Genomic DNA, 12018 nt, shown 5'->3' with positions numbered 1-12018 from the left:
AGATGCAAAGCCTCGGTCTGATGCCATTAAGGTAATTTACCACCTTCACAAGTGCAGTCTCAGTGCTATGATTAGCAACAGCCTTTAAAAAAAACATTGAGGTGAATGGAAGATTCGACATAGGCCTATAGTTTTTTATATTTTCTGGGTCAAGGTTTGGCATTTTCAAGAGAGGCTTTATTACTGCCACTTTTAGTGAGTTTGGTAAACATCCGGTGGATAGAGAGACGTTTATTATGTTCAACATAGGAGGGCCAAGCACAGGAAGCAGCTAGTTTAGTTGGAATAGAGTCCAGTATGCAGCTTGAAGGTTTAGAGGCCATGATTATTTTCATCATTGTGTCAAGAGATATAGTACTAAAACACTTAGGTATCTCTCTTGATCCTAGGTCCTGGCAGAGTTGTGCAGACTCAGGACAACTGAGCTTTGAAGGAATACGCAGATTTAAAGAGGAGTCCGTAATTTGCTTTCTAATAATCAAACTTCAAAGAAGTTCATGAATTTATTACTGCTGAAGTGAAAGCCATCGTCTCTTGGGGAATGCTGCTTTTTAGTTAGCTTTGCGACAGTATCAAAAAGGAATTTCAGATTGTTCTTATTTTCCTCAATTAAGTTGGAAAAATAGGATGATCGAGCAGCAGTAAGGGCTTTTCGACACTGCACGGTACTGTCTTTCAAGCTTGTCGGAAGACTTCCAGCTTGGTGTGGCGCCATTTCCGTTCCAATTTTCTGGAAGCTTGCTTCAGAGCTTGGGTATTTTCTGTATACTAGGGAGCTAGTTTCTTATGAAAAATGTTTTGAGTTTTTAGGGGTGGAACTGCATCTAGGGTTTTGCACAAGGTTAAATTGAGTTCCTCAATTAGGTGGGTAACTGATTTTTGTCCTCTGATGTCCTTGGGTAGACAGAGCGAGTCTGGAAGGACATCAAGGGATCTTTGTGTTGTCTGTGAATTTATAGCATGACTTTTGATGTTCCTTGGTTGGGGTCTGAGCAGATTATTTGTTGCAATTGCAAACATAATAAAATGGTGGTCTGATAGTCCAGGATTATGAGGAAAAACATTAAGATCCACCAACATTTATTCCATGGGACAAAACTAGGTCCAGAGTATGACTGTGACAGTGAGTGGGTCCAGAGACATGTTGGACAAAACCCACTGAGTCGATGATGGCTCCGAAAACCTTTTGGACTGGGTCTGTGGACTTTTACATGTGAATATTAAAGTCACCAAAAATTAGAATATTATCTGCTATAACTACAAGGTCCGATAGGAATTCCGGGAACTCAATGAGGAACGCTGTATATGGCCCAGTAGGCCTGTAAACAGTAGCTATAAAAGGTGATTGAGTAGGCTGCATAGATTTCATGACTAGAAGCTCAAAAGATGAAGAAAAAAAAGTGTAAATTGAAATTTGCTATCGTAAATGTTAGCAACACCTCCGCCTTTGCGGGATGCACAGGGGATATGGTCACTAGTGTAACCAGGAGGTGAGGCCTCATTTAACACAGTAAATTCATCAGGCTTAAGCCATGTTTCAGTCAGACCAATCACATCAAGATTATGATCCGTGATTAGTTCATTGACTATAATTGCCTTTGAAGTGAGGGATCTAACATTAAGTAGCCCTATTTTGAGATGTGGGGTATCATGATCTCTTTCAATAATGACAGGAATTGAGGTCTTTATCCTAGTGAGATTGCTAAGGCAAACACTGCCATGTTTAGTTTTGCCCAACCTAGGTCGAGGCACAGACCGGGTCTCAATGTGGATAGCTGAGCTGACTACACTGACTGCTATTGACAGACTCCACTAAGCTGGCAGGCTGGCTAACAGCCTGCTGGCTGGCCTGCACCCTATTTCATTGTGGAGCTAGAGGAGTTAGAGCCCTGTCTGTGTTGGTAGAGTCTATCACTCCTCAGCAGGTCAGGCTTGGTCCTGTTTGTGGGTGAGTCCCAGAAAGAGGGCCAATTATCTACAAATTCTATCTTTTGGGAGGGGCAAAAAACTGTTTTCAACTGGCGATTGAGTTGTGAGACTCTGCTGTAGAGCTCATCACTCCCCCTAACTGGGAGGGGGCCAGAGACAATTACTCGACGCCGACACATCTTTCTAGCTGATTTACACGCTGAAGCTATATTGCCCTTGGTGACCTCTTGACGGTTTCATCCTAACATAGTTGGTGCCGACGTGGATAACAATATCTCTCTACACTCGCCAGTTTTAGCTTTAGCCAGCACCATCTTCAGATTAGCCTTAACGTCGGTAGCCCTGCCCCCTGGTAAACAGTGTATGATCGCTGGACGATTAGTTTTAAGTCGAATACTGCGGGTAATGGAGTCACCAATGACTAGAGTTTTCAATTTGTCAGAGCTAATGGTGGGAAGCTTCGGAATCTCAGACCCCGTAACGGGAGGAGTAGAGACCAGAGAAGGCTCGGCCTCTGACTCCGACTCGTTGCTTAATGGGGAAAACCGGTTGAAAGTTTCTGTCGGCTGAATGAGCAACACCTGTTGAGCATTCCTACAGCATTTCCCTCCAGAAACCGTGAGAAAGTTGTTCGGCTGCGGGGACCGTGCGAGGGGATCTATACTAACGTTACTATCTGTACTTACTGGTGGCACAGACGCCGTTTCATCCTTTCCTACACTGAAATTACCCTTGCCTAACGATTGCGTCTGAAGCTGGGCTTGTAGCACAGCTATCCTCGCCGTAAGGCGATCTTTCTCCTGTATATTAGTAACAGCGACTGCAATTAGAAGGCATCATGTTAATGTTACTACTTAGCTTCGGCTGTTGGAGGTCCTGACAAACCACGTCCAGATAAAGCATCCGGAGTGAAAAAGTTGAATGAAAAAAAACATGAGTGAGGGGAAAAATATAAACGGTAATTAAAAAGTAAAAAACGTAAAGTTGTCAGGTAGCAAAGTAAGGTTGGCAACAAAACGCACAGCAACACGTAAACAAGAGCATTAATGATATTAATATTTTCAATATTATGTGGCCCATGCAGGAATCGAACGCATGTCATTAGTGTTGCCAGCACCGTGCTGATGACTAACCCACGTCATTAGTGTTGCCAGCACCGTGCTGATGACTAACCCACGTCATTAGTGATGCCAGCACCGTGCTGATGACTAACCCACGTCATTAGTGATGCCAGCACCGTGCTGATGACTAAACATTAGTGATGTCATTAGTGATGCCAGCACCGTGCTGATGACTAACCCACGTCATTAGTGTTGCCAGCACCGTGCTGATGACTAACCCACGTCATTAGTGATGCCAGCACCGTGCTGATGACTAACCCACGTCATTAGTGATGCCAGCACCGTGCTGATGACTAACCCACGTCATTAGTGATGCCAGCACCGTGCTGATGACTAACCCACGTCATTAGTGATGCCAGCACCGTGCTGATGACTAACCCACGTCATTAGTGATGCCAGCACCGTGCTGATGACTAACCCACGTCATTAGTGATGCCAGCACCGTGCTGATGACTAACCCACGTCATTAGTGATGCCAGACTAACCCACCATTAGTGATGTGCTGATGACTAACCCACGTCATTAGTGATGCCAGCACCGTGCTGATGACTAACCCACGTCATTAGTGATGCCAGCACCGTGCTGATGACTAACCCACGTCATTAGTGATGCCAGCACTGTGCTGTATCTCACTGAGACATTGATATCTTTTAGAGCATTTCATCATCTTCCAAAAGTGCTTCATTTAAAAAAAAAGACTAAACAAATTCTATATAAACAACATGTTCAACTTCTTTTTTTTTTTCTTCAGGTGCATCAAGTGACTTTGATGCTGCCACCAGAATTGCAAAAATGATGGTGACCAGATTTGGTATGTGTGAGAGGGTAAGTTATGGATGCTGGACGTTTGGTTGGGAGAGACAAATTGAAGTCATGTCTAATAAAGCGTCAGCAAAGTCCTCCTGTTTTTAATGTATACCTTTCAGGACATGTGGTGTTGGCCTTGGAACCCTCCTTCTCAATTCAATTAGCTTTATTGGCATGAACTGGAACCACCCAATTTTGTAGCGCTAACATATATATTATATTCTCTCTCTCTCCGCTCTTGCTTTCTCTCTCTCTCTCACACACACACACACACACACACACCTACCTGTGTTGAAGCTGGGTGTCATGACCTACACTGACCAAACCAAGCAGAGCCCAGAGACACAGGCTGCCATTGAACACGAAGTCAGGAAACTTTTAAAGGTACGTTTCCACCTCCATCATCCTTCCAAGCCCCTGACCCAGTGCTCTTTGGCTTGTTAAATACAATTTTAAACATTTAAAAAAAAAATATTTCCCATTTCTCAAACCGAGCTTATTCAGAGTATCACAGTTTAGGGAAATAACAGGCACAATTTGTGTGTGTGTGTGTAAGCGTTTATTGCATTGTAATATATACCAGCCCTTTTCCGAAATTCACTCAACCCCTACATGTATTATCTCCTCTGGTTTGTGTGGTCCCCAGGATTCGTACGAGCGGGCCAGGGCTCTCCTCAAGTCTCATGCAAAAGAACACCAGAACCTAGCCAATGCCCTGTTGCAATACGAGACGCTGGATGCCAGAGAGATCAAGATGGTCCTGGAGGGCAAGGGCCTGGAGACAAGATGAGACTTCCAAGGGTGGAGGTGTCACGGTTTAATTTGGGAGATCGGGTGAGGGGTGGGAAGACAATAAATCACTGTCCACGGTGATTTCACAGTCTACGCAAACAGAGCTACGGAGCTGTACGTGTGTATGTACAGTGTCTTCAGGAAGTATTCACAGCCTGAATTTAAAACGGATTAAATTAAGTTTTTGTGTCACTGGCCTACACACAATACCCCATAATATATAAAAGTGTATTTATGTTTACAAATTATATTTTTTTCAATGAAAAGCTGAAATGTCTTGACTCAATAAGTAATCAACCCTTTGTTATGGCAAGCCTAAATAAGTTCAGGAGTAAACATGTGCTTAATAAATTGCATAGATTCACTCTGTGCAATAATAGTGTTTAATGTCATTTTTGAATGACTACCTCATCTCTGTACCCCACACACCTACAATTGTCTGTACGTTCCCTCAGTCATGCAGTACATTTTATACACAGATTCAACCACAAAGAACAGGGAGGTTTTCCAATGCCTCTCAAAGAAGGGCACCTAAAAAAGCAGACATTGAATATCCCTTTGAGCATGGTGAAGTTATTAATTACACTATGGATCAATATACCAAGTCACTACAAAGATACAGGTGTCCTGCCCAACTCAGTTGCTGGAGAGGAAGGAAACCGCTCAGGGATTTCACCATGAGGCCAATGGTGACTTTAAAATGGTTACAGAGTTTAATGGCTTTTTTAGAACTGAGGATGAATCAACAACATTGTAGTTACTCAACAATACTAACCAAGATGACAGTGTGAAAAGAAAGCCTGTATATAATAAAACATATTCCATAACATGCATCCTTTTGGCAAACAAAGCACTCAAGTAATACTGCAAAAATGGGGCCAAGAAATTAACTTTATTTCCTGAATACAAAGCATTATGTTTGTGGCACAGTACATCAGAGTACCACTCTTCACATTTTCAAGCATGGTGGTGGCTACATCATGTTATGGGTATGCTTGTCACCGGAAAGGACTAGGGACTTGTTGTTTTTTTTAAGGAGAAAAAGAAACTGAAGTGAGCTAAGCACAGGCAAAATCTTAGAGGAAAATCCAGTTCAGTCTGCTTTCCAACAGACACTGGGAGACAAATTCACATTTCAGCAGGACAATAACCTCAAACACAAGGCCAAATATTAGCTGGAGTTGCTTACCAAGACAACATTGAATTTTCCTGAGTGGCCTAGTTAGCTTTTCAAGCAGATTTAAGCTAAAACTCTATGGCAATAAAATGGCTGTCTCGCAATGATCAACTTGAATAATTAAAAAATATATATAATGTGCAAATATTATACAATCCAGGTGTGCAAAGCTGTTAGACTTACCCAGAAAGACTCGGCTGTAATCGCTGCTGAAGGTGATTCTAACATGTATTGATGTGAATACTTATATACAAATGAGATTTTTTTAAAAATGTTTTCACTTGGATGAGGAAAAAAATTATATTTAATCCATTTTAAATTCAGACTGTAACACAACAAAATGTGCAATAAGTCAAAGGGTGTGATGAACACTTCCTGAAGGCACTGTGTATATGTAAATATGTGTTAAATGTTTTATGCTCAGTAAAAGTCCAAGTCCATTCATTCAATGTCTTGCTCTAGACCTCCAGAATCACAATGAAACCATCTATCCTCCATAAAAATACATTTGTTTCTACCTGTGACTTCCAATCATGTCTCTCATATGGAATCTGATTCTCCCTAAGTAGTCTACTAATATTCCCAGGTTTATCTGAGCCATGTGTGTAAATTGCTGTTTTAAAGGTGGCCTTTTGAGAATGTACATGTACATGGATTAGGGATGGAGGGTAGGGTAGCCTAGTGTTTAGAGCAGTGGACTAGCAACCGGAAGGTTGCAAGTTCAAACCCCCGAGCTGACAAGGTACGAATCTGTCGTTCTGCCCCTGAACAGGCAGTTAACCCACTGTTCCTAGGCCGTCATTGAAAAAAAGAATTTGTTCTCAACTGACTTGCCTAGTTAAATAAAGGTAAAATAAAAAGGGACTGTTTGGACTTAACCCTAAATTCTAATGTCTCTCAGTCTGAAAATGTACTTGATGTATTTATGTGATAAAATATGTAGCTGCTGTGTATATAGACGGAAGGGAATGCTGCTGTGCTTTGAAAAATGCTTTTGTTATTTCAAACCCAACTTCGGTGTATTAAGCAGTGACGGGCCATTAAATCCTCGTCGTTTTTGGTTTCAATTCAGCCAACATTCGTTCATCCATTTTAATTACGAAATAACTCAAGTTATCTGGTTTCTAGGTCTAAACAATTGTCAAAGTAACAACGAAACCTAGAAGACCCTACAACCCCTCATCCTGGTTCACCCCACTTCTGCTGTGTACTCACATCTGAACACCAGCTGTGTCTACCGTTACCTCTGATCTGCGAATCTCTTCTTTACATGTCCTCACCTTGTATGTTTTTAAACACAGAAGCACAGAACCTCGTGGTGTAAGCAAGGACCGTCATAGTCATTTGCTGATGTGTAAGCCTTTAAGGGAAACGGTCGAATGCATCTGTAGACAACACTCAATCGCTTCAACAATCTAGTATCTCCATCTTTGGTTAACATGAACGCTTTATGAAAGAACGTTGAAATGTCTTCTAATGTCGAGTTGAAAACGTTCAGATTGCGAAACAATGGAGGTGTTAAAGACCATACCTTTTTATTTAGCATTTAAGAATAAACTTTTCTTTAGAGGCAAATATTATTATGATGATACACTGTGCAATTGGTTATACAGTATATAACCAGCGTAACTTATTGGTATGCTTTGTACATTTGAGTGTTTTACTTGTCTAAGTGACACATTTCGAGCTCCTATTTTTGGCCTTTTTACCCACCTTTAGTTGTATATATGAACGGGGTTTAACGGGAACACTGTATAGCTAGACGGCTTTTGAGCAGCGTATGCATTGACTGGCTCTACAATTGACTGGCACGCTTTTTATTCTCTCAATGATAAGACGACAGACGTTGGGAGGAATTTTATGTGCAGCTGAAGGAAATAAATGAAACCCTATTATTAACCCCTGTGGTTGTCTTCAGTATTTTTTTTACGTTGTTGTTGATGATCAGTTTGATATGCACACCTTACCTGAACATCAGAATGTATGCATGTTGAACTAGAAGATTGCCAGAAGATTCTAGACGTTGATCAATAACATCAGCCAACGATATGGGTACACCCAAGGCATGTCAAAAATGAACTAAACTTGATAAAGAAACTATCTATAGTTTCTATGTATGTATATACAAAGGCCCACTGTATATATATATATTTAAAGAAGAATATATATATTTTTTTAATTAAAGAAGAAAATGATCTTAACTTTAACCAGATGTTAAAATATACCAGGCATTGCAAACATTTGCACCTGTGTAAATACACTGACAGAATCAAATGTGTATAATAGCAATTTTTTCAAAATTTATTTATAATACAGTATGCAACTTTTATAGAACACAAGTTTTGCCAATGCAGCTTAAAGTCTACAGTATAAGTACATAAAATATCAAATTAAAACAAAGAGAAAAACATTAGATACAAAAGAAATCTGACCAATCAATCGCAGATGAAGAGAAGCCATGCTGAGTAATAACCAAAAAGGTTGATACTATAATGTTAACAGGTGTGGTATCAAGTCAATATCCAATGACTATGTCCGACGATGAATAGCTTAGTGGCGTGAGTTGGTTTTAACCTATTTTACATTTCATTCACACTAACATAAAAAATAAAAGTATTGTATGTTTTATTTACATGATGTATTTAGTGTTGTAAAATCTACATCACCCATTTCTGCACATGCCAACAAATGTCAAAAACACAGGAAGGAAAGCAACACCGTGAACCAGCCCGAACGTAATAACCAAAAAAATGAGTTTGAAAAAAGTCCTGAAGATGTAGTTTTCTGAGAAAGAGAGCGCCACCACCCCTAAAAGGGTGGAGACAGCTCCTTGCACTATGGGAAACCCGAGGTGGGCCAGCGCATCCACGGCCTTTTCGTTCGAGTCGGCCTTGGTGCTCGAGACAAAGGCGTACGAGACATGGGCGGAAAAGTTGACTGAGAAACCGATACAGATGATCAGATTTATCATGGAGATTGAGTCCAGGGACACGTCCCATAGTGCCATGAATCCAACTACACCCACAATGACCGACCCAATGGAGAACGCCACCCACAGCGAACAGAGCGGGTTGGGTATCAGGAGTAAGGAGATCGCCAGCATCAACACTGTGGCAACCACGATCGTCTGGATGGTGTTATCCACAATAACAGTGTACTGGTCTAAGTAGATAAACGATGGATGATAAACCACTAATGCGATGGGGCATTTTTTAGCAGTTATTCTGAGGCTTATCAGCATGTCCTTCTGTTGCTTTGTCGTGCTGATGTTTAGCATCTGAAGAAAGAAGCGAGACGAGCGGATCTTGTTATCTGCATCGAAATGAATGTCCTGCCAGGTCATTGGACGTTTTTCCAAGAAGTGAAGGAGGTTTCTTTTGAAGGTATTTTCAGAGTTTATATCAAGATCATTTGCAAAAACTTGGAAAGAATCTAGCCAGGAAAGAAAGAAGTTTTTGTCAACATATGCCAACTTTTTAAAATCTGTAATGCAGGAGTTGAGAGTTTTGCGCTGCTCTTCTTCCCAGTAGGCAAGTGACTTATCAACAGCCACCATAACGTTTGGACCATAGTGAGAGAAGTGCATACTTTCGTCTTTGTAATATTTGGAAATGTAGGAATCATCTGAAGCCAGGTTCCCTAGGTCAATACCCTCCTTCAGTTCAAAACATCCATAGAAGCTGATAGCCAGATACCCGGTGTAGAGAACCACAATGGACGCTTTGGTCCATTTCTGGGTCAGAAATGGACCGTAATACTTCCCAAAGAAGCCGCTAATTGGTTGCTCCTCCTCTGTCCCGGTGTCATGATCATAGGCCCCACCAACGCAGCAGATTGCATACCTTCTCGACTTCCCAGGAGGACAATCCACTGGAATCTTCACACAGGTGAACCAATGCCGGTTACTAGTTTCCCTCTGGCCATTCAGTGCTAAAAACGCACCAAGGAATATGATGTTGTAGATGTAACAGAAAAGGATAGCTGTGCCGGCGTAAAGACAGAAGGTCTGAACAGAGCGAAAGGGTGAGCTGTATCCCAGGTACAGCGCCAGGACATCCGTTATCGTGGTTATAGAGATGGAGATGGCAGCATCTTGGTAGGTGTCGGCCAGACGATCCACCACGCTATCATGGACATTGGTCTTCTGCCAACAGGAAATCATGATGAACATGTCGTCAATTCCAATACCTTAAACACAAAGGGTTTGCCATTGAGTGAGGTGGTAAACAAACATGAACATGACTTCCCACTGGCACACACTGGTTGAATCAATGTTGCTTCCATGTCATTTCAATGAAATTACGTGGAACCAATTTGGGAAAGACGTTTAATTGACTTCTGTGCCCAGTGGGTTGAGACAAGAGAAAGGCATGAACAATCATGACATTAAAGTAATTCATGACATTCAAATGAAGAATTTGTGTTATGTTAGAAGAATCTGTTCCGTGAGACATTAGAATATGAATTTGAAGGCCTTAACCAGTGGGCAGAACTGGTTGCAATGACATCATGGTCTGGTTGTATACTGGTTGTATAAGGAAGTTATTTGCCCTCTGGGTATGAAGCTCTTTTACCTTCAATAATTACCAGATGTGTTTGTCTTTGATGAGGTGTGGAGGAATGGAAAGCAAATACTAATGAAGGTTTGAAGAGGCAGGATGCGGAGCTTTCCCCTTACCCAGTATCAAGAATGGGCAGGTAGAAACAGTCATGACGAACTTCGCATCCATTAACAACAGCATCCCGAAACTTGAAAGAACTGCTAGTCCTGTAGAAAAGACTCCAATGGTGGCCACCCACACCTTATTCCTCACGTTGTCCAACCTGAAGAAATTAAAACCATTTAAAGTGTCTTTCCATACATATTGTAATACATAAATGAAAAGTATGTTGACATTTTTTTAAAGGGTGTCCATGCGGGGACACATTGCTTCGATTCCGCCATTTTGTCATAGGCATGTGCTATGTAACAAACCCACAACCCCCCCCTCCCTCACATGTACATCTACTTCATGTAACATAAAGGAGATAAATGCTTTACAAACCTTAAACATGAAACAATTGTAAAAGACATGGTAATAGTATATGTTATTGAGAAAAGAGGAACAATAGACTTTGGAACTTTCTCGAATTCCCACTGTCTTGACATGGATGTAGAATACGACACCTAGAAAACACACAAATAAAATGTGTTAAAATATATATATATATATATATATATATATATATTTAAATGTACAATTATAAACCACATTTTACAAAATACTTTGCAGGTCCAGGCAGAAAAAAAATAAAACAAATAAAACACTGAACTGTTTAGATCGGCATGTATGGTATCTCACCTCTGTGACATTTGTTGATTCTTCTGAGAGCAACTTAATAAACTCAGTCAGCCAAAGGACGCTTCTTGATTGGTTGAATTCTGTTAAATAGTAAAAAAATTGTATTGCCTTGGCACTTTGAACAATTGAGTTGTTTATTTTCACACTACCAAGTGTTGACCTCAAGGAAACACTGCCAGATGTAGAAGTATGTGTTGGAAAAGTCCAATTAATAAGATCAACATTGCTGGCATTGTAGTCTATAATGTTCAATATGGCATTGGAGGAACAACTTCCATTCACTGTTGCGCAAATATCCACATATTGCAACAGTTCATCCTCAAACTCCACAGTCATGTTCCGAACTTTGCTGTCCAAGACTAATATGTCCTCAAGATGTGGCACTGTCAAAATGTTTGTCTTGGATGTGGCGATGAAACATGCATATATTCCATCTGTGTTCAACCTCAAGCTGGAAAACATGGATTCATTTTGTGGGAAATATTCTTGAATAAACTTTCTCTCCATCTTGGCCGGTCCCTCTAGAGGTGTAAACTCCTCTTCAATGTCATTAGATGTTCTGTCTTCCAAAAAGTAAAATCCACTACCTAATGCTGTTGAGATAATGACAGGGATGATGAAGAACCACCAAGGATGTGTTCCTATGAAGTGACCGATTATTCTAAAACACATGCGGATCGGTTTTTCTATGCAGTCTGTGCGGAATTTCGCCATAGCTAATGTTGGTCTGTTTATAAATTCAGATGCATTAAAGCAGTCCACAGAGCAGTACAGTTCACCTCTCTGTGTGCCTCAGTTCTCAGTATGGATAACCACAGCTTTTATTACCCCTGCATAAAGGGGGATATTT

At 40.9% G+C, this 12018-nt stretch overlaps 2 protein-coding genes across 3 annotated transcripts in view; one reads left to right on the top strand and one right to left on the bottom strand.

Annotated features, from left to right (window-relative positions):
* LOC124042135 (ATP-dependent zinc metalloprotease YME1L1-like) overlaps window positions 1–5031 on the top strand; it is a 29136-nt gene extending 24105 nt beyond the window's left edge. The window contains exons 17-19 of the mRNA XM_046360502.1: window positions 3802–3875; window positions 4155–4241; window positions 4504–5031. Of these exons, the coding sequence (XP_046216458.1) occupies window positions 3802–3875; window positions 4155–4241; window positions 4504–4647 (305 nt within the window). The 3' untranslated portion in view covers window positions 4648–5031. The remainder of the gene's footprint in view (window positions 1–3801; window positions 3876–4154; window positions 4242–4503) is intronic.
* A 3073-nt stretch (window positions 5032–8104) lies between these two features.
* On the bottom strand, window positions 8105–11958 carry LOC124041028 (patched domain-containing protein 3). 2 transcript variants are annotated; one of them, XM_046358187.1, is made up of 4 exons: window positions 11169–11958; window positions 10872–10993; window positions 10505–10650; window positions 8105–10014 (listed from the first exon to the last, which is right to left on the bottom strand). In XM_046358187.1, the coding sequence occupies exons 1-4, from the start codon at window positions 11880–11882 to the stop codon at window positions 8489–8491; spliced, it is 2508 nt and encodes an 835-aa protein (XP_046214143.1). In that variant the 5' UTR covers window positions 11883–11958; the 3' UTR covers window positions 8105–8488. The 2 variants fall into 2 exon arrangements, with proteins under 2 accessions (XP_046214143.1, XP_046214144.1); XM_046358188.1 differs by lacking the exons at window positions 10872–10993; window positions 11169–11958 and having other exon boundaries at window positions 10505–10727.
* Window positions 11959–12018: the final 60 nt, after the last annotated feature.

The sequence above is a fragment of the Oncorhynchus gorbuscha genome, linkage group LG08 (genome assembly GCF_021184085.1).
Source record: "Oncorhynchus gorbuscha isolate QuinsamMale2020 ecotype Even-year linkage group LG08, OgorEven_v1.0, whole genome shotgun sequence".
NCBI classification, from domain to species: Eukaryota; Metazoa; Chordata; class Actinopteri; order Salmoniformes; family Salmonidae; genus Oncorhynchus; species Oncorhynchus gorbuscha.
Note: the sequence above shows the minus strand (reverse complement) of the source record. Positions and strands in the feature narration are given on the sequence as shown.

Excerpts from the sequence above, each read along its gene's own strand:
- LOC124041028 (XM_046358187.1), bottom strand. The coding sequence starts at position 11,882 with ATGGCGAAATTCCGCACAGACTGCATAGAAAAACCGATCCGCATGTGT. Across the intron at positions 10,651-10,871 it reads ACAATTGTTTCATGTTTAAG|GTTGGACAACGTGAGGAATA; the intron begins GTTTGTAAAGCA and ends TAATTTCTTCAG. Across the intron at positions 10,015-10,504 it reads CTGCCCATTCTTGATACTGG|GTATTGGAATTGACGACATG; the intron begins GTAAGGGGAAAG and ends TTTGTGTTTAAG.